Source organism: Rattus norvegicus, chromosome 2 (assembly GCF_021556685.1).
Source record: "Rattus norvegicus strain SHRSP/BbbUtx chromosome 2, alternate assembly SHRSP_T2T, whole genome shotgun sequence".
Lineage (NCBI taxonomy): Eukaryota > Metazoa > Chordata > Mammalia > Rodentia > Muridae > Rattus > Rattus norvegicus.
In genome coordinates, this window is record NC_141535.1 from 193,399,006 (window position 1) to 193,425,917 (window position 26,912).

At 42.6% G+C, this 26,912-nt stretch overlaps 2 protein-coding genes across 14 annotated transcripts; both read left to right on the plus strand.

Annotated features, from left to right (window-relative positions):
* Positions 1–54: 54 nt before the first annotated feature.
* Positions 55–12,063, plus strand: Ap4b1 (adaptor related protein complex 4 subunit beta 1). Of its 13 annotated transcripts, none has more exon segments than NM_001439510.1 (11): positions 55–170; positions 440–629; positions 2,586–2,810; positions 3,270–3,400; positions 3,754–3,901; positions 5,375–5,871; positions 7,722–7,805; positions 8,468–8,571; positions 10,264–10,471; positions 10,673–10,954; positions 11,332–12,063. In NM_001439510.1, coding segments are annotated over 10 exon segments (2,220 nt in total). In that variant the 5' UTR covers positions 55–170; positions 440–516; the 3' UTR covers positions 11,760–12,063.
* An 8,429-nt stretch (positions 12,064–20,492) lies between these two features.
* Bcl2l15 (Bcl2-like 15) lies at positions 20,493–25,625 on the plus strand. The gene is given in 4 exon segments (NM_001106459.1): positions 20,493–20,884; positions 21,257–21,378; positions 23,913–24,137; positions 25,515–25,625. Coding segments are annotated over 4 exon segments (501 nt in total). The 5' UTR covers positions 20,493–20,748; the 3' UTR covers positions 25,533–25,625.
* The last annotated feature ends 1,287 nt before the right edge of the window (positions 25,626–26,912 follow it).

Genomic DNA, 26,912 nt, shown 5'->3' on the forward strand with positions numbered 1-26,912 from the left:
CTGGCCGCGACTCCGGCACAACGAGCTGCGCGCCTGCGCCGAGCGGGAGAGAGTGTGGGGGAAGGGCGTCCTAGGGTCGGTCCCGCCTGTGCTCGGCGCTCGGAGCGACTGGAAAGCGCCTCGGAATGTTTCAGGGTGACGGGGCGGGATTTCCGCAGGAAGCTGGCTAGGTTGTTGTGTGATGGCCTCGGCCACTAAAACTAGATTCCGGGGAGCAGACTGTGCTACGTCTTTGGCCTTTAGCTGGTCGAGTATAGAATACGTAACTGGGCCCAGAGATACTTGAAAAGATCTGCTGGGCAGAGCGAACGGCCTGCGGATCTAGGGTCGGGGCTTGCCCAAGGGCGGAGGGGTGAAGTAAGTGTTCGGCCCTGGGGCGGGGACCGCAGAGTGACATCTTGCCTTCAGTGTTTTCACTGACTACATTTCCTTTATTCAGGCTCCCACATCGAAATTAGAAGGAGCCCACGAGTTCCCTACGGGTCTGTGGAAACTGTCCCGTGACTGTTGGTGAAGATGCCATATCTTGGCTCTGAGGACGTGGTGAAGGAACTGAAGAAGGCTCTGTGTAACCCTCATATTCAGGCTGATAGGCTGCGCTACCGGAATGTCATCCAGCGAGTTATTAGGTATCACCAACCTACCATAGAATGCTAACTCCCACCCCTACCTTCCCCCATCCTGCCCCACTTTTAATCCTCTTCGAGACTCCACCTGCAGTCATTCTAAAAAAGTCAATGAAGCTTCATACATGGCACTTTTACCTCTTGGCTTTGAGGTTGCATTCCTTTTTTTTTTTTTTTTTTTTGGTTCTTTTTTTCGGAGCTGGGGACCGAACCCAGGGCCTTGCGCTTCCTAGGTAAGCGCTCTACCACTGAGCTAAATCCCCAGCCCCCGAGGTTGCATTTCTTGATTGTCATCTCAGTCTCCCATGTGGAAGACTTACCCAGTTGAGAGGTTTCCCTCATACCACAGGCAGTTGCTGCTGACTTCTGGTTCAATGACTTACACAGTACAGTTCTTTTTTGTCCCCCTAGATTCAGACCTGTATATCTCTCTGCTTGCTTGGCATTTCTACTTGGGTAGTTTTCCTCGTTAAACCTACTATTCTGGCTGTATTTGCGTGAGGAATGTCACCAGGCACCCTACCAAGCATGCTAGTCAACCTTGAAGACATTGTCTACTGTCAGGTGGCATGAAAAATTCAAAATATCTATTCTTTGTCACTAAAGCTGTAGCATTGGCTCAGGCTGCCGTTACCAAATCCTGTTGTGGTAGTTTATTAATAAGTAGCCTCGTCTCCTCACTTCAGTTAGGATTTTTTTCTATTATATATGTTTGAACACCAAACTAATCTATACTAATCTATATTAGCTCAAGAATGTAGGTAGAACACAAAAGTCCCTTGGGGTGCTTTTTTTAAAATCCAGGGATCGGTTCAGATTTCATTAGGATGGGATAGAATCCAGGACCTTTTTTGTAAACAAACATCTCAGCTGTTTGTAGTGGTTTGGTTCAACAACAAATCAGTGGAATCAGAGCTAAACTTTTATCTTGTCACCCAAGGAACAAAAAGAATATTCAGTTCTTGCTTGTGCCTCATAGCATGTATCGTTAAAGGTGTCACATTTGCCTAGTGAGCTGATCATGTAGCTAAAAAGTATTCTGTGAAGAAGAAGCTTTTTCTGACTTCCATAGTGGCATGTGGGTATGGATCTTCTTGGTTTGTGTCTTGTGCATTACTTCAAGTTCTTACACAGGATTTTTGGCTGGTTTCTTAGTTGATCTTGAGTTCCTAAACACCTGTTCCTATATCTACTCTGTTTTTATGTTTTTGTTTTGAGACAGCCCTAGCTATCCTGGGAACTTACTTTGTAGACCACGATGGCTTTGAACTCACAAAGATCCACCCACCTGAAGTGCTGGGGTTAAAGGTGTGGTTCACCATGCCCAGCTTTTTTTTTAATGTTTATGAGCATTTTGCCTGCATGTGTAGGTGTACCACAAGTATGCCTCATACCTGGTGTCTGTGCATGTCAGAAGAAGGCATCAGATCTCCTGGAGCTATAGTTAGCAATGGTTGTGAACTATCATATGGGTGCTGGGAATTGAACCCAGCTCTCTTGCAAGAGCAACAAAATGCTTCTTTAACCATTGAGCTCTCTCTCTCTAGCATGTACCGTCTTATAGATGATGTCCCTATATCATAACTCTGGGGTGTTAACATTGAGTATGCTGTTGCCATATCATGTCATTGAAATGTACCAAGGATTCAACAGTGTTGAAAATAAAGAACAGTGGGGGCTGGGGATTTAGCTCAGTGGTAGAGCGCTTGCCTAGGAAGCGCAAGGCCCTGGGTTTGGTCCCCAGCTCCAGGAAAAAAAAAAAAAAAAAAAAAAAAGAAAAGAAAGAGCAGCAGTCGCAGGCCCATAATAGTAAGTTTTGGGTAATGTGAAGTAGGTCCAGTTGTATTTCTCTAAGAACTCATAGTTTAGTTAGATAGCCAGAAAATATGTAAATAAAACTCTCCTTACAGATTGGGAATTGTGTGTTTTACTTCTGTCTGCTTTGTATGTTTGTCACAGGCACATGACTCAGGGCTTGGACATGTCTGATGTTTTCATGGAAATGGTGAAGGCCAGCGCCACTGTAGATATCGTTCAGAAAAAGTTGGTTTATCTGTATATGGGCACATATGCACCTTTAAAACCTGATCTAGCGCTCTTGGCTATCAATACACTCTGCAAAGACTGCTCAGACCCCAACCCAATGGTGCGAGGACTGGCACTACGGAGCATGTGTAGCCTCAGGTGAGGGCTTTGCTTCCCTGGTCCTCAGGGCTGGTGAATATAAGAGGCTGTGGAGCAGGTTTGTAGGGAGGACAGCTTAAGTTCCTGAATACTACAGCAAGCACCAGTCTACTTTGAACTCAGATCCTCAGCCATTACTTTGACTTTCCGTACTGAATCTTATGGTTTTCTTAAAGGTGATTTTCCTCTATCTTACTAAAAGAGCTCTGAGTTTTGGTTAAAGATGTTTAATGAGCCACTACTGTAACAATTTGTGCTGGGTATGCTGCATTATTCCAAATGAAGAGTCAAATTATGCCTTATTAAATTTGAGAGAGGCTTTTTCCAATTTCTTATGATCTAGTAGACAGATATACATTCAAACATGAACTTTAAGTCGTCTTTAAACTAAACCTCTGATGATTGAAGAAGAACTTAATTTTGTCAAAACTGGTATTTCAAGATCTGGATGTTTCTTAGGATGCCTGGTGTACAGGAGTATATCCAGCAGCCTGTTGTCAATGGTCTGCGGGACAAAGCTTCATATGTCAGAAGAGTGGCCGTCCTTGGCTGTGCCAAGATGCATAATCTTCATGGAGACTCTGAAGTAGGTAAGCTCATCCATCATGCTCAGTCTTTATTTGTGTCTCTAGTATGTATATAATTTGGGGGGGAAAAAACTATGCTGCTTGGTAGAAAATAATAATGTGTCTGCACTATTTTGCATGTCTCTAAATAGTATGCATGCGTGTTTGTTTTATTTTTGGCTCCTATTTTCAGTCTTTGAAAGAAGTTTGCTTCTTGACTTATACGTTCCCTCTCACATGCAGAATGATGTTAGTTGGTACTGCCTTTGTTGTTTCTTTTAGCAGAGATGTAGTTTTGTCTGGCCAGAGCTATTACTCTGGTTCTATCAGTATGACTCAAGGTGTTCTTTATCTGTAATCTTTGATCTTTGTTTTAGATGGTGCTCTAGTCAATGAGTTATACAGTCTTCTGCGTGACCAGGATCCAATTGTGGTTGTGAACTGTCTGAGATCTCTAGAGGAAATTTTAAAACAGGAAGGAGGTGTTGTCATTAATAAGCCCATTGCCCACCATCTCTTAAATAGGTTTGGATGCTCTTTTTTTTTTTATGAGATATGAATCATGGTAGGATTTTGTTGATGTATTAAACAAAGTCCTCCTTTATTATTGTGTATGATGGAGTGGTGGTGATAAGGATTTAGGTCTACATGTGCCTCAGCATAAGGTCAGGAGACAACTTAGAGGAGTTGGTTCTCTCTTTCCACTTTTAAGTGGGTTCCAGAAATAGATCTCAAATTGTTAAGCTTACACAGCAAGCAGTTTAACCCACTGAACCATCTTACTGGCCCAGAAGTAACTTCAAGCTTACCACAATTATCAGTTGACTTGTATTTCACTGAGAGGATTATTTTCATTCGACTTACTTTTTCTTGATTTGTAAATATAGTAGAAATGTGCTGTGCAGATACGTTTGTTCTCCAGTACCTGTTATGTTCCCCAAGCTAAGCCAGTTATTTATCTTAAAAGTTAGAAAATCTGGAGTCTTGGGGAGGTGGCTCAGAGGTTAAGAGTACTTGCTGCTCTTCAGAGGAGGACCAGGTTTCAGTTCTCACCATCCATGTGATGACTCACAACTGCCTTTAACTCTAGTTTCAGGGGATCCGGTACCCTCTTCTGGCCTAGGGTACCAGGCTGCACATAGTACATTTAAATGTAGGTAAAATACTCAAACAAATGAAATAAAAATAAGTAAATCTTGGGAAAAATAATAGAAAACCTGCCCCTAGAGGTATAATATAGTTTAGCAGTAAATACTTGATAGCATCTATGAGACCTGGTTCAGTCTCCATTGCTAGAAAATAATTAATGTAGAGAATTCGTATCTGATTTATATTGATCATATCTTTAGCTTTAAATAGATATCGACTTGTACCATCACCTCGTCTTAGAATTTCTTTTTAAAATTAATTTTTTATTTTTAAGTGTGTGTGTGTGTGTGTGTGTGTGTGTGTGTGTGTGTAGATTCACACATAGCATGAGCCCCCAAAGCCCAGAGGGGTCGGATCCTCCTGGAGTGGAAGTTATAGGTGGTTGACAGCCACCTGATGTGGTTGGTTGCTGGGATCAAACTCTGATCCTGTGGAAGAGTAGTACATGCTCTTCTAGCTTCATAGAATTAAATTATTTTATGTGCATGAGGGCACATGTATGTGTGTGCATCCTGTGTGCGTGTGTGCGTGTTCCATGCAAGCATAGGCCACGGCATATGTGTTGAAGCCAGAGGATAGCTTTTGGTAATCATTTCTTCCACCATGTGAGCCCTGGAGATTGAACTCAGGTCAACAGGCTTGACAGCAAATGTGTTTCTCCACAGATCATCTCTATAGTCCTTGGTGTGGAATGTAAAGCCCACTTTTTAACGTAAAAGGAATTTGATTTTGGCATAGTCTATTTTTAAGAATCCCCTCCCTCTCTTGTTATGATTTGTTTCATGACAGTTGTATGTAGAATGTTCCATTTGGTATTAAAATGGTGCTTTTGTCTTGGTTTTTGGACAGAATGTCAAAACTGGACCAGTGGGGCCAGGCTGAAGTACTGAACTTTCTGCTCCGCTACCAACCCCGCAGTGAGGAGGAACTGTTTGATATCCTCAATTTGTTGGACAGCTATCTCAAGAGCAGCAGCACTGGTGTGGTGATGGGAGCCACCAAACTTTTTCTGATTTTGGCAAAAAAGTTCCCCCACGTACAAACTGATGTGCTTGTACGAGTCAAGGGACCCTTGCTGGCTGCCTGTTCTTCAGAGAGCCGAGAGCTCTGCTTTGCTGCTCTCTGCCATGTCCGCCAGGTCTTGCATAGTTTGCCAGGTCACTTTAGCAGTCACTACAAAAAGTTTTTTTGCTCTTACTCGGAGCCCCACTATATCAAGCTGCAGAAGGTGGAGGTGCTGTGCGAGCTGGTGAACGATGAGAACGTGCAGCAGGTGCTTGAAGAGCTGCGAGGGTACTGCACTGATGTGTCTGCTGACTTTGCACAGGCTGCCATCTTTGCTATAGGTAAATACCTGATACTTTTGTTTCTTAGGGCATCAGGTCAGCCAGCTAGAGCGGAGGCCAGGGAGTCCACAGGAGACAGTAGGAAATGAACCCTGTTTCAAAGACAAAGTATCTCATGCTTTGGGCTGATTCGTGTCTTGTGTCAGTGATTACAAGCATAGGAAAAAAGTTGTTTTGTTTTAATCAAGTTGTTTCGTTTCTCTAGGTAGACAGTATAGATAATTTGAACATCGAACAACAAGTATTTACTCTATTACCTTCTATACCGTTTTCATGTGTATTATCTTACGGTCTTGTAAGGCAGTAATAGTGGGTATTTTAAAGATGAAGAAACTTAGCTACAAAAAGGTTACTAAGAGGACAAAAGATCAGATAGTTTCCAAATTGAGTGGAACCCAGCTGTCGTAACTAAAAATCCTTTGCTTCTTCTACTGCAGGCTTCGTATAGTGTTAAGTTAGACCAACATAGAGTAATTCCTTAATTTTAGAGACTTTCTGACTGCTCAGTTTGGAACTTCAAAGGCTAGAAACATTCAAAACATGAAAGTGGCTGGCGAACTGAGATTGAGAGGGCTAAGACTTAACTGTCGAGGATGAGGAATCCTCACAAATTACTAGGGACAAAGAAGACAATAAAGGTTCTTAAACTTAAAAGATTGCCCTCAGGTATCTGCAGCAGGAAATTCCTATTCCGGTGTGTTGCTTCTAGAAGGGTGCCTCAGTCGAATATGGTACAAGCCTGTGATCAGCACCCAAGAGACTGAAGCAGGAAAATCCCAAGTTCAAGGCCATCCTAGTAAGGCAGCAAGACCTTGTCTTTAATAAATGAACCAAAACTTACATCCCATACTTTTCTCAGAACTCAGCCTTCTGCTGTAGGAATTGTTTCCCCCCAGGAAGTTTCTTTTGATCAAGTGAAAAATACCCTTGGGTTTATTTTAAACATTATTCCCAGTGCTGCAGACTTAGATTCTTTCTTAATTGTAATTTGTTTTTTTTTTTTTCTTTTAAAGGTATCTTTGGTCAATGTATTAGTTATTTTTCTTGTCCCCTGACCACAGTACCTGATCAGAAGCTACTTAAGGATAGAAGAGTTTGTGTTGGCTTACGGTGGAGGGATACAGTCAGCAGTGGTCGGAGTGTGAGGTCACATTGCATCTTCATTCAGAGCAGAGAAGGGTTAATGCCGGGGATAAGCTCACTTTTCCCTTTTTATTTATGCTAGGATCCCAAAACCACATGATGGTGCCTTCCACATTCAAGATGGGTCCCCTCTTTTCAGATAAACCTTTGTAGGAACACTCTTACAGACTTATCTAGAAGCAGGTTTCCATGATGGTGGTCAATCCAGTCAAGACCAGAGTGAAGATTAACCGTCACAGACATCTTTGTCTTTTTAACCAAACAGGGTTTCTCTGTGTAGCCCAGGCTGTCCTGGAAGTAGCTCTGTAGACCAGGCTGGCCTTGAACTCACAGAGATCTGCCTGCCTCTGCATCACCACTACTCAGTTAAACTTACGTTTGTGAGCACACTGTAGCTGTCCTCAGACACACCAGAAGAGGGCATCAGATCCCATTACAGATGGCTGTGAGCCATTACATGGTTGCTAGGAATTGAACTCAGGACCTCTGGAAGAGCAGTCAGTGCTCTTAACCATTGAGCCATCTCTCCAGCCCGTTATTCATTTTTAAAACATAGTCTTGCTATTTAGTCCAGACATGCCTCTAACTTGTGATCCTCCTGCTGCATTCTCTCAATGCTAGGATTACAGGTGTGCAACTTTGTCTTTGGCTAATGGGGAATGATTTTAGAATGACATGCTAGAACTTCACCTTTCCTTCCTCCATAGGTAATATTGCCAAGACTTACACAGACCAATGTGTGCAGATTCTAACAGAGTTGCTGGGACTTCGACAAGAACATATCACTACAGGTAATGAATGCCTTCCTAGAATTTTTTCCTCCCCCCTCTTCCTTCCTTCTTTCCTTCTTTCTTTTTCTTATTTTGTAAGTACTTAGCTCATAGTAGTTGTTTAAAGAAATCTTTTTGTTCAATGAATTTCCCACATATAGGCTGAACCGTGTCCTCGAATCATCTATTGCTCTCAGAGAAGCGTGGGCTCTGTATATTTAAAAGGGCAGACTTGTGGCTGTTAGGAGTGATGAGAGGCTGTGCTGTGGGTAATGAAGTTACTAGGAAGCTCAGCTCACTTCTCTCTCCCCCTTTTGCTTCATCCATCTTCCAAGGCTGGGCTGAAGCGAGGCAAGGAAGGCTAGTAGAATATGAAGTGTAGGAGTGCCTTTTCCTGAGGCTGATGTAGATGCTGTGTTCAGTGTCAGTCGGCAACTCTGCCCCACCTTTGTCCCCAGCATTATATTCACAAAATGCTCCTGTATATATTTACCTACCTTCATGTCAACCCGCTGTGTGTGAAATTCAGTGGATTGCCCATTTTTCAATTAATTAATAACCCGCTTCAAAACCTGTTTTACAGAAATTCAGTCAGAACCTAATCTGAATACACAACTTTTCCTGAGATTCTTTTCGGCATGGAGTCTCTAACTTTTTCTCTTGTGTCCTGGGCTGTATTGTAGTGGTGGTGCAGACTTTCCGAGACCTTGTCTGGTTATGCCCTCAGTGTACTGAAGCTGTGTGTCAGGCCCTGCCCGGCTGTGAGGAGAACATTCAAGACAGTGAGGTAGAATCTCTTTTTACTTCTAATCATAGAATGGATTATAGGACCCTGCCTTCTGAAATGAAATCTGTATTTGGTTTAGTTTGTGGTGCCGAGGATCAAACTTTCACTAGGTAAACACTTGTACACCTGAGCTATTCTCTAGCCCTGAAATGGAACCTAACTTCTCTTTAAAATCCTGATGTTCTCTGGGACATAAACAGCACATAAGTTATAAAAAGAAGACTTATCTATAGTTTCAGTTACAAATTCTTTGAATCCAGCGTCCTTCTGAGTAATTATGGGTCAGATTTACACCGTGGGGCTTTATGTTGGTGGCAGTTCTTTTGTTTGCTAATTTTCGAGATAGGTGAAGTGGGTTTGTCCTAGTGCTGCTGCTTGTGTTACAATATTTTTTTTTGGATGGGGGGTGCATCAAACTTTATTAATGGTATTCAAGAGAGTAAGGAGGGCTCCTTAGGCCCCTTCTGTTTTTATGGGTGTCTGGAATGGAAATTTGTGAGGGAGATGCTCAGTGTTGGGGGCCGAGTTGGGATGGGGACTCCTCAGCAACTGAGGGCCCCTCTTGTTCTCAGTATCCTTGCTGGGGTGGGGTGGGTGGTCCAGGGTTTCTTACTCCTTGGAGACCATGTAGGCCATGAGCCCACCACCCTACCAGGAAATGAGCTTTACAAAGTTGTCATTGAGAGCAATGCCAGCCCAGCATCAAAGGTAGAAGAGTGGGAGTTGCTGTTGAAGTCACAGGAGGCAACCTGGTCCTCAGTGTAACTCGGATTAATTTTGGTCCCCAAAACTGCTTACACAAGTGTCTGCACAGAAGACACTGAGGGACCCTGCCTAGTTGGTTCTGATTGATAAATAAAGATGCCAGCAGCCAATGACTGGGCAGAACAGACAGAGGTGAGTCTTTAGGATTCCTGGGCTTGGGAGAGAAAGGAGAGGAAGGAGCAGAATTACCATGAGAGGGGCATAGGACAGACCAGCCATGTAAGAATTCTCGTAAATGGCTCTAGTGGCCACTTCCCCAGTTGGGTCTAGGGTAGCAGAGATGAAATATAGATTGTAAAGGATGTTAACTCCGGCACACACCTTTGATCCCAACACTTGGGAGCAAAGACTGGTAGAGCTCTGAATTGGAGAGCAACCAGGGCTGCACAGTTGGAAAAAGACCAAAGCAAAGCAAACGAGAAAAGAAATAGTAAACCTTAAATTGAACAAAAGACCCCCAAATTAAGAAAACCTAATTTGTTGCCTAATCAACATTGGCTAACAAAAGTTTGAGTTTTCCTTTATATATTAGGACATTTTGTTTTGTTTTTGTTTGTTTCTTTTTAAAGACACTGTCACAAACTCCAGGTTGTCCTCGAAGTCACTATGTAGCTGACTTTGAGGGTGTTATAGATGTGGCCCATCACCCTCAGGTGTTTTGTGTGTAACACTGGACATCAAACTCAGGGCCTCATGTCTGCTAAGTCAACATCCTGCCGACTGCCCTTCCCTAGCCCAAGTCTGTGTGCAGTGGAAGTTCATTCTTGTTTGTTTTAGAGCAGTGGGGTGGGTCACACGGTACAGGTTACAGCAACGGAAGGGGATAGTTTATCTGCTGGCTGTAGGGAAGAGCCAGACTGGTGTCTGTCCAACATGCCCTCTTCTGGGCAGCCACATGTTAAGCATCCATTATTTTCTTATTCCTAGGGGAAACAGGCACTTATCTGGTTACTTGGGGTCCACGGGGAAAAAATCCCCAATGCTCCTTATGTGTTGGAGGACTTTGTAGAAAGTGTGAAGTCGGAGACTTTTCCTGCTGTTAAGATGGAGCTGCTGACGGCTCTGATGCGCCTTTTCCTCTCACGCCCTGCTGAGTGCCAGGACGTGCTGGGACGTCTGTTGCTTTACTGCATAGGTAGGTCTCTCAGAGGATGGCATGCGCTGAGACCCACAGCTTTCATTGTTTGGGACTTAAGGAGAAAATGATACTTTGTGAATTATCTCACCTTCTTCTTTTCTTTGTCGCCTTATGGCTAGCACAGAGGGTAGAAGAGAGTAGGGTGTTTTATTCAATAAAACCCAATGAGGTTTAACTCAATCCATCCTTTTTTCTCAGAGGAAGAAAAGGATATGGCTGTACGAGACCGGGGTCTCTTCTATTATCGCCTCCTCTTGGTTGGCATTGATAAAACTAAGCAGATCCTGTGTAGTCCTAAGTCTGACCCTTCTCTTGGACTTTTGGAGGATCAACCAGAACGACCAGTGAATAGCTGGGCTTCAGACTTCAATACGCTGGCGCCAGTGTATGGCAAAGCCCACTGGGCAACTATCTCTAAATGCCAGAAGATAGAGCCTCATCGCCTTGAGCTTCCCCACAATGCATCCTTTGCCACATCAGGTAAAAACAGTGTTTACCTGACATCTTTTCATGGTGACGCTTTCTACCGCCCCTTGTGGTGACTGGTGGGAAGTAAAATTCTGTAGTTAAACTTCAGACCGTTGCCTGAGTTAGAATCCTTTCTGGGCATGAGGGGAATTCATCATGGCTCATATAAGCCATTTATCTAAAGAAAGACACAGTATAAATGTGTTTCGTTTTTGATGTTTATGAGACAGCCAGTATGGCCTGGAGCTGGCTGGCTGTGTGCCCAAGGCTTCTCTTGCTTGATTCTCTTGCTTTCAGTGCCCTCCACCGTGAGTACTGGGAGCAGTGCGGGCTGTAAAGTTAAGGTGCTGATTAAGAGCATCTCTTATAAAGTCTTCTCACTCTTTTAGGACACTTGATTGCTGAAGAGAACAAAGAAGGAGCACAAGAACCTCCGGACTCTGGAGCTCTCGTGCTGGTTCCCAATCTCCAGCTTACCGCTGAGTGTTTTGAGAAAACATGGCTTAGCCTCACAGTTTCTTACCATCAGGTGCTTCCTTGGCAGGGAGAAGTCCAGCCCGACACTCTACAAATGGCTCTAAAAGTAGTGAACATTCAGACCATCGCAATGAGCAAGCCTGGGGCACAGCCCTGGAAAGCCTACCTCAGTGCTCAGGACGGTACTGGTGGTCTCTTCTTAACGGAATTGCTGTTGAAGCCTGAGAACTCAGAAGTGCAAATCTCTGTGAAGCAGAGTGAGGCCAGGACTGAAGCCCTGCGTGGTTTCGTCTCTGTCCTGGAAACTGTGATTGGAACGGTTGGAGACATAAAATCATAACAGAGTCTGCTCTTGCCTTGGGTGAGATGGAAAGCATCAGAGCCCTCATTGTCTTAAACAGCTGCTTGTGAGTCCTTGGATCAGCTTCGAAAGAGAAGGGAAGTCTGGGAATCCCGGCTCTTATGTTTACCCAGTTTCCTACCTTGTTCCTTTCAACCTGTCAGGAATTGATCCCATTTTAAAAGGAGAATGTATACTGTAGTATTGGTAGGGGAAAGATTGGGGTGAAGATAGACCGGGGATATTTCTCTGTTCATTTTAAGGGCTGTAATATTTATTAAATAATGCCTGGCATTTGTGGAAATTGGTAGCTGTCATCATTTTTGAGAGACCTTTTCTTCAGCAAACTGTTCTTGGATTTCCAGGCATGCCTTTTAGGTTGAGATCCAAAAGTGCCTCGTGTGTCATCTAAGGTACCTTCTCCCTGCCGTGGCTCACCACTCCTGAAGCCCTCTGTTCTGACGCAGCAGTGTGCCAAAGAGAACAGGTCACTGGCTTGCTGCCGCTCCCTCAGTGCTCTTTCATACCCAGGCCCTGGCCTCTGTCTCTTCACTGTTCCTCACCCTCATGCCTCACACAGTGTGTGTGTCTCAGTTGGGAGCTCTTTGAGGACGTTTTCCTGTGACACTCACTGCCTTCACTCCAGATCTTGAAGCAGTCAGAGCTGCCATGCAGAGGCTGAGGACGTAACCCTGTAGGTAGTGTACTTGATCAACATGCATAGGCCCAGGTTATCTACACCACAGCAGAAAATAGGGTCTAGTGGTGCATGCCTATAGTCCTGTGCTCAGGAGGGGTGGACACAGGGTGACTGGAAGTTCAAAATCAGTATGAGCTACAATAAGGTGTTTGAGGCCGGTTTGGGCTACACTCAAGAAAAAAGGGTCCTGACAAGATGGCTTAGTAGGTAAGGCTCTTGCTGCCAAGCTTGCAAACCTGAGTTGGATCCCATTGACCCACATTGAAGGAGAGAACGACTTCCACATGTTATTCTCTGATATACATCCACATGTATGCCATGGATGTGCACAAAGTATGTTCCACCACATGCAATAAATAGATATTTTAAAAAGGTGTTTTTAAATGGTCTGGCACGATCGCTTAGTGGTAAAGCAGCTATAACCCAGCCTGATTACCTGAAATCAATCCCCAGGAGAGAACTGGTTCCCAAAGGTTATTGTCTGACCTCCACTCATGTGCCATGTCAAGTGTGTGCACCCCTCCCCCAAATAGATAATAAATGTAAGAAAACAAAGTAGCTAGGCACAGTTCTAGCAGTTCTGCTGCCATCGTTTCTTATTGCTCAGTTCTTACTTATGCTTGACTGTATTTTATACAGTGATACCACCAATGCTGTAGATGCAACAGAAAGACAGCAAGTTACAAGTTATCCCACACGGGTCAGGATGGGGACATAAATGTTCAGAGTATGATGCTGACACATTAGCTTCCGAGTTAGCTTTGTAAGTGAATGGTTGGTCAACGAAGGGAAGCATTGCTTTGTCATCAGAGTTGTTTTTAAATTCTTACTACATTAGGATTTTTGTGTGTTCGTGTGTGTGTGTGTGTGTGTGTGTATGTGTGTACTGTGTGGAGGTCAGAGGACAATTTGCTCGTGGGTTCTGTGTATCTTCAGTGTTGGTAGTAATTGCCTTTGACCACTCAGCCATCTCTCCAGCCTTGCGAGCAGAGCTTAATTTGTAAAAGAAATGTACATGTAATTCATGGATGACATGAAGTGATAGGACGGAATCCTGTGGGAGATTAGTAAAGAATTTCTTTTTTTTTTTTTTTTTAAAGATTTATTTATTTATAAGTACACTGTAGCTGTCTTCAGACAACACCAGAAGAGGGCATCAGATCTCTTTACAGATGGTTGTGAGCCACCATGTGGTTGCTGGGAATTGAACTCATGACCTCAGAAGAGCAGTCGGATGCTCTTAACCACTGAGCCATCTCTCCAGCCCGAAGAATTAGGTCTTAAAAGTGTTTATTCTGTACATATATGTATGGGCATGTATGAGTGCCAGGGTATGTTTAAAAGTTAAGACAACCTATGGGAGTCAATTCTTGCCTTCCACTATGTGGGTAATGAGAATTGAAGTCAGGACATCAGGCTTGGCAGCAAACGGCTTTACTCACTGGGCCAACTTGCTGGTCCCTAGACTAATCATATTCTGTGATTGATGTTTGAAGTATGTTTTATTATATTCTATTAACTATTCAGAAAATAGTGGAATTCCATCTAGGCCAGGATTCTTTCTTTCTTCTTCCTTCCTTTCTTTCTTCTGTTTTTGTTTTTTTTTGAGACAGTCTACTGTGTAGCTCTGGCTGCCCTGAAAGTCACTATGTAGACCAGGCTGGCCTTGAACTCAGAGATCCACCATCTGCTTCTGTCTTCAGAGTGCTGGGATTAAAGTCATATGCCATCATGCCTGGTGGACCAGGATTTCTTAAAAGTGGCAATATAAACTTTTGGGAGAGATGATAACTAATCTTGGTTGTCAATTTGATGTTCTTGGAAAAGGGAAACGACAGTTGAAGAACTGCCTCCATCAGATTAGCCTGTGGGTGTGTCCATGAGCCTTTCATGATTGCTCATTGATGCAGAGGGCTCAGCCCACTATGGGCAGTACCATTCCTAGGCAAATGGGCCTAAGCTGCATTAGGTGGCCGAACAAGCCAGAGAAAGCAAGTCGTGTCGGTAAGCAGCATTCTGGAGTTTCTGCTTTAGGCTCCTGAAATGAGCTCCTACCTTGGCTTCCCTCAAAGACGGAAACCTGTAAGTTAAAATAAACCTTTGCTTTCTCAGGTTGCTCTTGGTCGTGGTTTATCAAAGCAACAGAAGGCAACTGGGACAGAAGTTCTGTCTTTGTTGTGGGAAGCTTTTCCTGTAGATTGTAAGAAGGTTATTAGCAGCATAGCTGGTCTCCATCTGAGAAATGCCAGTATACACCCCACATAACAACTAGAAATATGGAGACATTTTCAAAGGACCACATGGTAGGCAAAAAGTATCCCTATTTGAGAGACCACACATTTAGATTATGTATCTCCAGGAACTGTCAAAGAAAGTACGAGAGCTTTTGAAAAGTAGGAGATTGACTTTTCTTTATATTTTTATTTAGTTAAAGTATGAATTGTACACATAGGGACTGAAGAAAATTCTAAAAGTACAGTTCTGTCCGTTTAAAGTATGAGGATATGGGATGCAGGTATTAAGATTCGGCAAATTGGTTGACTTGAAAAAATTAAAGACTAAAACTGAAATAGCAACCTAAGACATTAAGCATGGCTCACCCCTAATGTTACTAAGCTGACCCCAACTTGGATCTTTAAGATTAAGTTCTACTTTATTGCATCTTGTATGTGGTAGAGTGTGAGTGGAGTTTCTTTTTAAATCTTTTAAAATTATACTTATTCATTTTATTTTGTGTGTTTTGTCTGTGCGCATGTCAGTATATCACATGTATGCTTGGTGCTTTTGGAGGTTAGAAGAGGGCATTAGATGACCTGAAATGGGACTTGTGGATGGTTTTTAAACACCCTGTGCATGCTAGGAATCAAACCCAGCTCCTCTGCAGAGAACAAAGTGCTCTTAACCTCTGAGCCATCTTCCTCACCTTTGGAAATTGCTTTTGAAAGATGTATTTTTATTATTTATTTTGGTTTTTGGAAACGAGATCTTGCTACATAGCATCATGACCAATGTTCATGTGTAGCATGAGCTTATTCCAATATTCTTTACCTCAGGAACTCCTTTAGCTTCCGTGAATATGTGACTTAATGATGCAACACGAATAGCTGCTTGCTTATCTTTTAACATCCTGAGGGCACCTGGTACCATCTTCTAAGAACAGTGGCCCAATTTCAGCCTTAGTTGACAGGTAAGCATTATGTAACTCACATAAATGAGAACTCCTGAAAAACATTACAGAGGTAATCATTTGTATGTTAATTGGCCATAATATATTGCTACAGACCAGTGACAGTTACTTATCTCTCTCTTCCTCTGTCTGGATGGGGGTTCTGATTACTTTTTTCTCAGATGGGTGTGACGGAGAGAGGGGATGTGACTTATTTCCTCAGTCAGAGGCTTCTGTGTTGGAGGAGCCCACACCTGAGGACCCCCCCACATACACTTGGTGTGGCAGATGAAAGAACGGGCTTTGGGTCAGGATGCTATAATGCACTGGTTTGCAGCCTGTGGATCACAACTCCTTTGGTAGTCAAATGACAGGGGTCATCTAAGACCATTGGAAAACACAGATATTTACATTTTGACTCATAACAATAGCAAAATTACAGTTACGAAGGAGCAATGAAATAATTTTATGGTTGGGAGTCACCACAGCGTGAGTGTAACACTGTATTACAGGTTGCAACATTAGGAAGGTTGAGAACCACTACTGTAACGAGACAGGCTTTGAGGAGACTGATGTCAGTTGTTATGGTTAGAGTGTGGCAAAATAAAACAAAAGAAAACCCAAATGTCAGTGAAAGCATTATGGCCTCTGGTTTTCCAGTGGGAACTGGGAGGCTGAAATTAGGACTGCAAGAATGAAGGGAGGCGGGCTTCAGGGAAGGGATGATTTGCACTGAAGGGCCAACGGAGTAAATATGGCATGAAAATGTATCCCACAATACCCCTGAGACCCTGTACTCTGTTTCTATGGCCTTACAATATTGAATATACAAGATAATGCAAAGAAGTTGCGATTACTTTCCAAAGATAGCATTTACCCATAAGTATATCAGCAGTGAAATGGGAAGGAGGTTGGTTTACTACTGTGAGAAAAGCTTGAGTCTGAGGTAAGACAAACTGTGTGTGCGTGCGTGTGTGTGTGTGTGTGTGTGTGTGTGTGTGTGTGTGTGTGTGCGCGCGCGCACACCTGCACATGTGTGCACATGCATGTGCACATTTGTGCACACCTGTGTAGGTCAGTTGTCAATGTTAGATGTCTACCTCAGTTGTTCTCCACCTTAGTTTTTAAACAGTCTCTCACACAACCTAGAGCTCACTGACTCATCTAAAGTGGCTGGCCGGCAAGCCGTGGTGATCGCCTTTGTCTCTGCCTCTGCAGTGCTGGGGTGACAGGGGCATGCCATGCCCAGCATTTTATACCTGCTCGGGATCAGGCTCCAGCTCTCGTGGTGAGCCGCAGGTGCTTTACAGTCCGAGCCATCTCTCCAGACTCGGACCTGATTTCAGTTCTTTTTAACTTAAAGTTTTATTTTTATTTTATATGCATTGGTGTTTTGCCTGTATATAAGTCTGTGTGAGAGTGTTGGATCCCCTGAAATACAGTTGTAAGGTGCCACGTGGTTCTCTGGAAGAGCAGCTAGTGCTCTTAACTGCTGAGCCATTTCTCTGGCCCCTCAAATTCCTATTCTGCTACTTTTATTTTGGAAGATTTATTAAATTTATTAACTCCAGTTGCAGAAGATCTGGCATCCTCATCCTCTGGCCTCCTCAGGCATTGGACATGTACATGGTGCAGACATATATGCAGGCAAAATACTCATTTACATAAAAGTAATAAAAAGATTAACGTTTATGTATGTCTGTGCATCATGTTTATACAGAACCCATAGAGGTCAGAAGAGGGTGTCTAATCCTCTGGAGCTGGAGTAATAGGAAATTCTTAACTGCCATGTGAATGATGGGAACTGACACTGAGTCCTCTACAAGAGCAGAAAGTACTCTTAACTGCTAAGCCTCTGTCCAGACCAGACCTGATTTAAATTTCTATTCTAGCCCAGCAGTAGTAGCGCATGCCTTTATCCCAGCGCTAAAGAATTCAAGGCCAGCCTCTCTGCAGAGGGAGTTCCAGGACAGCAAGGGCTACACAGAAAAATTCTGTCTCAAAAACAAAGAAACAAAACAAAACAGAACAAAAAACAAAAACGAGAAAATGATTCTTCCATTTCTAATACATGAACTTGTTTGTTTTTTTAACACTAGCTGGTTGTTCCTACGCATTTTCCTTGTAAAAACAGATTTATTTTTATTTAATGGCTATGAATGTGCTGCTCAGATTTATATATGTGCAATGCATGTGTGCTTGGTGCCTGTGGGGACCAGGAGAGGGTGCCAGGTCACCTGGAACCGAATTGTAAGCCACCAAGTGGGTGATGGGACTTGAATGTGTGTCCCCCTCAAGAGCAACACGTGCTTTCGACAGCTGAGCTGCCTCTCCAGCCCCCATTTTTGTACTTAGTACTTTTTTGGGAGTCATAAATGTACTCAATAGAATCCTCAAGTTTTTCATGGCTGGCTCTACTGTGAAGAGAATTATGTCCTAGAATTTCCCCGGAGGGTAGTATATGTGTGCTCATGGTATTTCTCTCCCTCTCCCTCTCCCCACTTCCTCTCCCTCTCCTTGTTAAATAAAGGAGTCAGAACAAAGTTTTTTTTTTTTTAGTATAGTCAACTTGGTATTCTAATTTATTAATACACTTAACACAAGAAAAAGGTTCAATGAGTTAACTTTTCTTAGTTGGAAACACATTAGCCCCACAATGTACACTTAGAGCTTTCACTTCATATCCATATTCCACATATCAAAGCCACCATGACTCACTGATTCAGATACTGAAACCATGAAGAACTGATGTTAAAGGTATGGAAACAACTTAATGGTAATTGACTGTCCTGGGTAGTTTTTGTCAACCTGACACAAAATAGAGTCATCTGGGATGAGGAAACTTCAACAAAGGAATCCCCTCCATCAGATTGGCCTGTGGGTGTGTGTAGGTTGTTTTCTTGATTAATGATTGGTGTGGGAGGGCCTAACCCAGTGTGAGATGTTGAGAATACCAGATGCATTCTTAACATCCCCAGTCAGAGTGGAACATTTGTTATAATTGCTGAGCTTACATCATGCAGCAAAAGTCCGGTTACTTAAATTCCTCCTTTCTTCTCATGACTAATTTGCTTATCATTTTAAGGTTGAATAATGTCATTGTCTGGATGTACTGAGGTTGATTTATCCATTCTTCCACTGACACTTCCATAAACAGGGCTGGGGATGTAACTCAGTGGCGTAGTCTGCATGAAATTCTGGGTGTCTTCCCACCCATAAACCAGAGATGATAGATACAATTCTGGCATTTGGGGAGGTGGAGACTATAGGATAAAAGAATAAGGTAATTGTTGGTTACATAGTATCTTAGAGGCTAGCCCAGGCTACATGAGAACCTACCTCAAAAATAAGCAAAGCTTTCATAAATGTCTGCAAGCAGCTTTCTGTTTGCTTGTAAATTTTCATTTCTTTACATTAGAGCCAAGGAGTGCGATTTCTGTATTATATGGTAATAAAATGCTATAGCTCTCTTTGTTTCTTCCTTTCTTTCCCTCCCCCCCCCCCTCTTTCTTTCTTTCTTTCTTTCTTTCTTTCTTTCTTTCTTTCTTTCTTTCTTTCTTTCTTTCTTTCTTTCGTTTAGAAACTGCCGGACTCTTCCAAAGTATCTGTGCGACTTCACATTCCCACAAGGAGTAAGTGAGCGCTCCCGCCGCTTTACGTCCTTTGCAGCATTTGGTGGTGCTCCATTCTGCATTGTGGCCGTTCATTGTGGTGATTTATGTGTGTATTCTTTTGATTGTTATTCATTCGTTTGTTTTAGAATGGGCAGAAAATAGAATATTTCCTCTGATTATGTTGTTGGATAGAAATCCCATTCTGAATAACTGGCCTGCTGTTTATGCTTGAATTTCTCATAATTACAGTTGAAACTATTTAACTGGAAAGGAGAAATTTGGGTGTTACGTTTGCTGATAGGTTAGAATGATGCATCTGAGACCCAGACCTCAAGGCCTTCTCTCCAGCTGTAGGCTGCCTTCTAAATAAAGCTAAAGCCAGATTTGAGAATAGAGCACCACTGTGCTTGAAGGGGTGGGAATCTGGGCAAAAGAGAAATATTTTCAAATCTTAATTTTTTTTTTTTTTTTTGAGGCAAGGTTCCTGCATGTAGCCCTGGCTGTCCTGGAACTCACTCTGTAGACCAGACAGTCACTGCAGGCCAGCGTTCAATCCTGAGAGCTCCTAAAACTACCAAGTTTAATATTTCAGGACAGACTTCTTGTTAAAGAATGAATCTCTGTCTCCTGATCACTAAGCCTCGGGCTAAACAAAGGATATTTACCATTTACCACATACCAGACAGTCTCAGATCGTTTCAGATAGTGTTATCTTAATTTGTATAATTTCCCTTTGAAATATCTTGTCACTCTGATTACTCAAACATCCTAGCAGGCTTTTCCCTCCACAGTCCTAGTCTTTATCTTTGCTGGCCTTCCAAGACAGTCTTATTCCTTTATTTAATTTTATCTTAGCTTTGCCTGATAAATCCCTACTTACCTTTCAGAGCTAACCTCAGATGTTACTACTCTAAGGAAGTCTTCTCGGCCCACAGGCTTTATGCTTCTCCTAATCTGCTGGACCTCCAGAGCACAAGAAGCTGTGTAATTTGTCAGTAGCCGTCATTTCTGCTGAAGTGTACGCTTCCCAAGGAACCATGCGCGTGTCATTTTCTGTGTCGTCTATAGTGCCAACTCTAGTCTTCTACACACAAGTGCTCAGTAAATAATCCTTGTCTAATTGCGCCAAAGGATTGCCCAAGTCAGAAGTTGAACGCTGGTCTCTCACCTCCCTTTAGATTATATCAGATACAGAACCTAACAGGAAGTATTTCTTAATTAAATTACTCGAGAGAATCTACCTCAATTCTCTCTCAGCTATATAGATTGTTTATCTATAAGAGCTATTCTCTACTCTTACAGCCTAGCCAGGGTGTGGCTGTGAGATAAGAAACTGAAGTCTTTGTCTTGAGAGAAGTCACACCCTTTTGAGCAATAAGCTTTGGAAAGCTAGGTTCTAGGACATATCCAATTAGGAAGCTATAAGAGGTAGGCCGGCACAACTGGTTTGCCAGGTCCTCTAACTTCCTGATGAGCTGAAAACCACTTGCTTTGTGCAGAGTGTCTAAAATGTCTAAAATGAAAAACCCTCGGACTTTTGAGGAGCAAACAGAATGCATCATGAATACTCTACTCACAGACTTCTTGACCCCAACATTCCAGGCTGCTAACAGGAACCTTCCTGATGCAGACGAACCATGTTCAGGTAAGGCTCCTAGTCAGAGGCAGTGATTACAGGTGGGTAATAGAATCAGAATCTGCTTCCTCTATTTCCTTTCAAGTTTTAAAAGGCAAATCCGACATTTTTAGCAACTTTTGAAAAAAATATCTTTTCAATAGGAGAGATTGTCTGACTGTTACTACTGAGAATAAACAATGCCAAAACTGTTTAAAAGAATTGAGAACGCAGCAGGAACTAGCCTGGTCTACAGAGTGAGTTCTAGGACAGCCAGGGGTACCTGGAAACCCTCTCTCAAACAAACAAACAAAACAAAAGCAAGAGACCATCTCTCTTTTGCCCAGATTCAGGAGACTTTCCGTCCCTTCAGGCGTGGTGAAAATGTTTTCCCTATCTTAGGAGAGGATTACTCTTTTGATGTGGCTATCGTTGCTGGCCGACTTCGAATGCTGGGTGACAAGTTCAACGGAGAGCTGGAAGCTTCTGTCAATAATATCATTGCAGAAACCATTCGAGGACAGGTCAGAGTTTTGCTTTTTAATGTTGTTTGCTGTTCTGTTCTATTTCAAACTTTAATTTTCTCCTTCCTTCCTTTTCCATTTCTGAATACTAGGAATAGAAATATTCTGTGAGGGTTTGGTGTATATGTTTGTTCAAGAAGCTATAAAAGGAAATGTGATTGCTAATTCCTCAGACATTAATAAAAACCCAATATATAGAAGGAACTCATAGGCTTTATCAGAGCTGCCCTTCGTGTGCACAGATCATGCTCATAGTTCATTATTCTTTGAAAATAAATGTATATATATTTATTATTATTAATTACTACTATTATTGCGTGATGTGGAGAGGGGGAAGTATGTGCCACTGCATGTCTGTGGAGGCCAGAGGACAATTTTGTGGAATTCTCCCCTTCCACCTTTGTGTAGGTTTCAGGGATTGAACTTGGGTCACCAGGCTAGTATGGCGAGTATCTTGAATTGTTAAGCTAACTTAACAACCCCATTATTCATAGTTTTAGTGCTTAATTTTGTTGGGAGTGGGCTTTTCCCCTTATCCCAGGGTTCAGCAGTAGGATTCAGACATATTGGATAGTTTAGAAATCTGACGCAATCAGAGTTAACTTCTTAAGGAACAAGAACCCGGATTTCTGGCAGCAGCACTTGGACTTTGTGTTAGCTCTGAAGATCATAAAACCGTGGTCCAGTAGATGCTGCTGATTATACCAATGACAGCAAGTTCTTATTACTTCGCATGATTGCATTTCATCGTTTAATCATTATACTTGAGTGCAAATTATTATAGAGACTGCTACTCTTAGAATCTCTGAATCAGCAAGTAACATCATGAGCAAATACCAAGCCTGCAGTTTTCATAAAATTTTGAATTGTGTCTTATGCACAATAGGCCTGCCGTGTGTACTTCCTGACTCCATGCCACTTAAGCACATAAAATAAATAGAGGCATAAGGAAACAAATAAGAAATTTACTCTACAAATGTTGAAGATAGGTTTCGAACCCACACTTATTTCACAAGCACACGTTATTCTTTCTTATGAACAGCTTGGGGTGTGCGTCTGTGTTGCATTCAGACATAATCTTACTTCCAGATACTGGTCCTGAGGCTGTCATAAATGGCTGGTAGCTGGGTCTAATTTTTCTTCTTTATTTTGGACGATAACAAACAAAACAACACAACAAACCAACATCCCTGGGTGGGGTCAGGGAGGGAAGACATTTGAAACAATTTCAAACGCAAGTTGGAAATATGGTATAAAGAATTTCTCCAGACATTTGAGAATAGCTAATGTGATAGTTCCTTTACTCTTTAATACTTTCATACTTCCTTCAAGTAAGAATTTTTTTTAATAAAATCACAATGTAACCGTCAAACCCAGGAAATTACAGTGATACAGTAAGTAGTATCTAATCTTTGTTGTTCACTCAATTTTTGTCACTTGTCCCAACAATATAATTTATATTATACCCAAAGTCAAAACCTATTCAAGCCAAATTCATAGGTAACAAGCATTTAGTTATGTTTCTTGGTCTTTTCCAGTCCGTATTGGTCCCTTAGTCTTTTATTGTATTTTATGACCTTGAAATTTGAAGATGATGGGAAATGTTGAATATCCCTGAACAAACTTGAGTTTGTCCTGTCTTGTTGAAAGAGCTCTGTCTCTTTGTCATGTTTCATATTCATTTACTTTCTAGCAAAGGCCTTCTACTAGCTGGGAGTCAGTTATTCCCCAGGGAACTCTGGTTTCTTTCAAGGAAAAATAACACTTAAAAACTAAGATATAGCACCAGTGAGAAGACGCCATGGGTGAAATTGCTAACTGCTGCTGTGACAACTTGAGTTCAATCCTCAGGATACACATGTGGAAGGAAAGAATTGCCTCCTGTAAATTGTTCTCTGACTGACACATATGCTCTATGGCATAGGTGCACATGCACAGACACAGACACAGACACAGACACAGACACACACACACACACACACACACACACACACAGAGTAAGCAAATACAGACATATAAAAACAAACAAAATCCCCTCAGATATCTTCCAAAGCTTAATTTTTTCTTATTAGGTTTGTTTTTTGGACTTTACACTCTGCTCTGATGCTCAGACAGTACTGGGCCCCTTTATAACTCAAAGATCTACCTTGACTCCATTTAATAGCTTTTGTACCAATTTACTTGAGGGAGGAAAAGAAGACATTTTTGTTGTGATTTATTTTAACATTAGATCTTGCTGCACATGTCCTAATCATGGAGATAATCCCTTCATAGTCTGATTTGCTCACTGTCAGGCCCTTAATAGCTTTCTTTCAAAGTAAGTTGTTTATCCTATCTAATAATTTCCAAAAGTATGAGCTCGGTAGGTTATTTAATGTCTTTCTAATATCAAAATAACAATCTTAAGATGAAATCTGTCCATCTGCCCTCTAATATTACCCCATGCTGTCACGGTACATTTGCCACCTCTGAGCACTTCTGAGACCTCCGGGACTGTCTGAGTCATAACTAACAGAGCCATTCTCCCTCCTCAGGCAGGAACTGTACTCAAGGACACAGTGCAGTCTCTCAGCAAAACCTGGTGTACTCAGAACCCTACCTTAGCTTTTGAAACAGCCTTTTTGGCAGTGTCAGTCAAACTTCTTGAATATGTGGCCCGTAAGGCTCCTGAAATGGCATCCCAGGTGGCTGCCTGCATGACAGGCATGATCAACGGGGACACAACCATTCGCCAGTTTATCCAGGACCTGGGAGGATGGGTAAGTATCTGTTAAGCCCCACACTTTTGTCAGGCATTGGTGCTGTTTTGGTTTTAGTAAGTAGGACTCTTAATTATGAGAGTTACCATGGTAAGTTGCCATGGAAAAAGGAAATAGAAGCTCAACCTTTGAGGGTTGGACAATGCTGCCTGAGATGCTGACTGCTGGCTATACAGCTAAGCTCTGCCATGTCTGCAGAATCAGCTACGAAGTGTGCTGTGGGGCCATTCCTATCTCAGCCTGGCTTTATCTGCTTCCTGGTGAATTTCTGAATCTTTATTCCTTGACATATTTAATATGTGTTGAGGAAATTTAGAATAATTGTGTGTGTGTGTGTGTGTGTGTGTGTGTGTGTGTGTGTGTGTGGTCTGTGATATATACATGCATATGCTTCTGAGTTTAGTCACAGTTCATATGTGGAGGCCAGAGAACAACCCTGGTTGTCAGTCCCAGTTTCTCACTATGTTCGTTACAGTCTCTTTGCAGTTCTGCTGCATATGTGAGGCTGGCTGGGCCATGAGCTCCTGCGGGCTAGTGTCTCTGCCTCCCATTGTGATGTAGGAGCACTGGGATTACAGATGAGCACTACCCCCTTGTGCTCATATCCTCATGCTTGTGGTTGTGGTAAGCACTTTACCCACCAAGCCATTTCCTAGCCCCCAGAATAATCTTATTATTACCTAACCAAAAACAGTTTGTGAAGCAGACACAACAGGACTGATGCACATAGCAATTCACAGAGACTGTGACAGCATGCGTTGGGTTCAAGGCAAGTTAATCCCAGCACTGAGACAGGAAAATGGACATAGGCTCCCAACCCCCAACTAAGAAGCTAATTGGAACTGGTACCTGCTGGCAAAGTAAAATTTACTTTTTTCCAGTGGAGTCTCACTGAGTATTGAGGGTAGTCCCCACATCCAAGAATAGATGGATAATACAAAACAAATACAAAAAAAGTATTTTATTGACTTTAAGTCTCATTTTGCTTTGTTTAGGCATTTTTTTCCTCTGATTGGTTTTTTAATTATATATTTGGTTTTTACTGTTGTGGTTTGGGGGGGATTGTGTGTGTGTATTTGTGTGTGTTTGCATGTGCACATGCATGCACATGTACATGCTTCTTGGTTTTTGTTTGAGAGAGAGAGAGAGAGAGAGAGAGAGAGAGAGAGAGAGAGAGAGAGAGACAGAGAGAGAGAAGTTGGGTACACTAAGCCTGTATCTTAATAATTTGTAATGTTTCCACTGTCTTAGGATACTCCTTTCCATTTCTGGGATCAATAAAAGTTGTAGTCCCTGAAGGTATCTTCAGGTAATTCTCTGGGTTCTCAGAGTTGCTAAGGACCATCCTTTTGATTAGGATTCTCACTCTTCTTCTAGGGAAACCTGGAGGGCTGAAGAAGAGGGTTCTCCCCGGACTGAGCATACTTCTTCTGGCAGATCGGGTGGCTGTTTTCTGACAATTAAAACATGCTGTTTTCAAGTCCGCCAGTGTCCTTTCTATTGATCATTGACTTTGGAAGCAGCTTCCAGGAGCCTACAGTGACATTATACTTTCTCGCCTCATGTGAGTTTTAGTAAGAGTTTGTCGAAACCAAGACCTCCTGAGAAAGTAATTTCTTAGTAGTAAAATTTCAAGCACCAGGTCCGATCTTTGCTGGAGATATCTGGAAGGAAACAGCACATCAGAAACGTTTTCTTTAGGTTTAGACTTGTCTTTTGGTGAGGATTTCATCTGCCAGTGATTTTGGAATCAGAAGGATATCAGGAGTTTTAGTTTAAGTCTTGTTCCTTCAAGTAAAGGATTTTCTTTCACTTCTACCCTAGGTTTCTCATTTCTTTCTCCTGAGCAGAATTTACCCATCCACTCTAGGAAGTTGAGGGCAAAGTTAGCAGCTTTCTTGTTTACCTTCCTACTAGAAATACAAAGAGAGATGAGGCAGCTGCTGTGCTTTATCGTCAGACACGGAAGTCCTGGTCCACGCGCAGAACCCAAATTGGTTCATCCCAGCATGGCCAAGGCTAATTTCACACTGAAACAAGGCTCCAGGCCTTAGTAGACCCCCAGATTTTAGTACAACTGACTCCATGATTGAAGTTCCACTTCTAGCTGACTACTCTTGTTTATAGAAGTATGTCAACCCAGAATATGGTTTTTGTGCTTAAAATCTCACCTTGAGAAAGGCTCTGTGCTACACTGGGATCCCAAACACCCATTGCAGTCACTGGCCCACTAATAAAGACTTTCTATTGGCGTAAACCCATGCTCAAGCAGTCCCTTTTGGTGGATACCCCACATTTCCAGAGGTCCTACTGGGATCCCCAGAGATCAGACCTTGAGACACCAGGAGTCTCAGACCCCTTGGAGTAGCAGGAAGAGCAGAGTAGTGAAGCAGCTCCTAGGAGGTGTGGAACTTGAGTTCCAGGACTCTCTTTGATTGTCATTGCCTAACACTTCAGAGAGGTCTGATAACTGTACCTCAAAAGGAAACAAATTAGAAAGTCTGCTGGTCTGTTACTTCTGGAGGTAAGTCTGGTTAAGGCACCTTCCATTTAGACACATTGGAGAGGTCCCATGGCCACTGATCTAGTGTGCAGAATCCATGAATGTATGGAGGCCACCCCTGGCTGTTCTACTGTGTGCCTTCCTGTGTGTTTCTGCCAGTTCTGTGTTCCTTTATTAACCAGTGGCTTTCCCTAGGCTGAGAAACTGCTCCGGATCTGATTCCCTTTGCCTTTGCCAGGTCACAGGGGCTCCCCCAACCCCTGCCTGTCCCA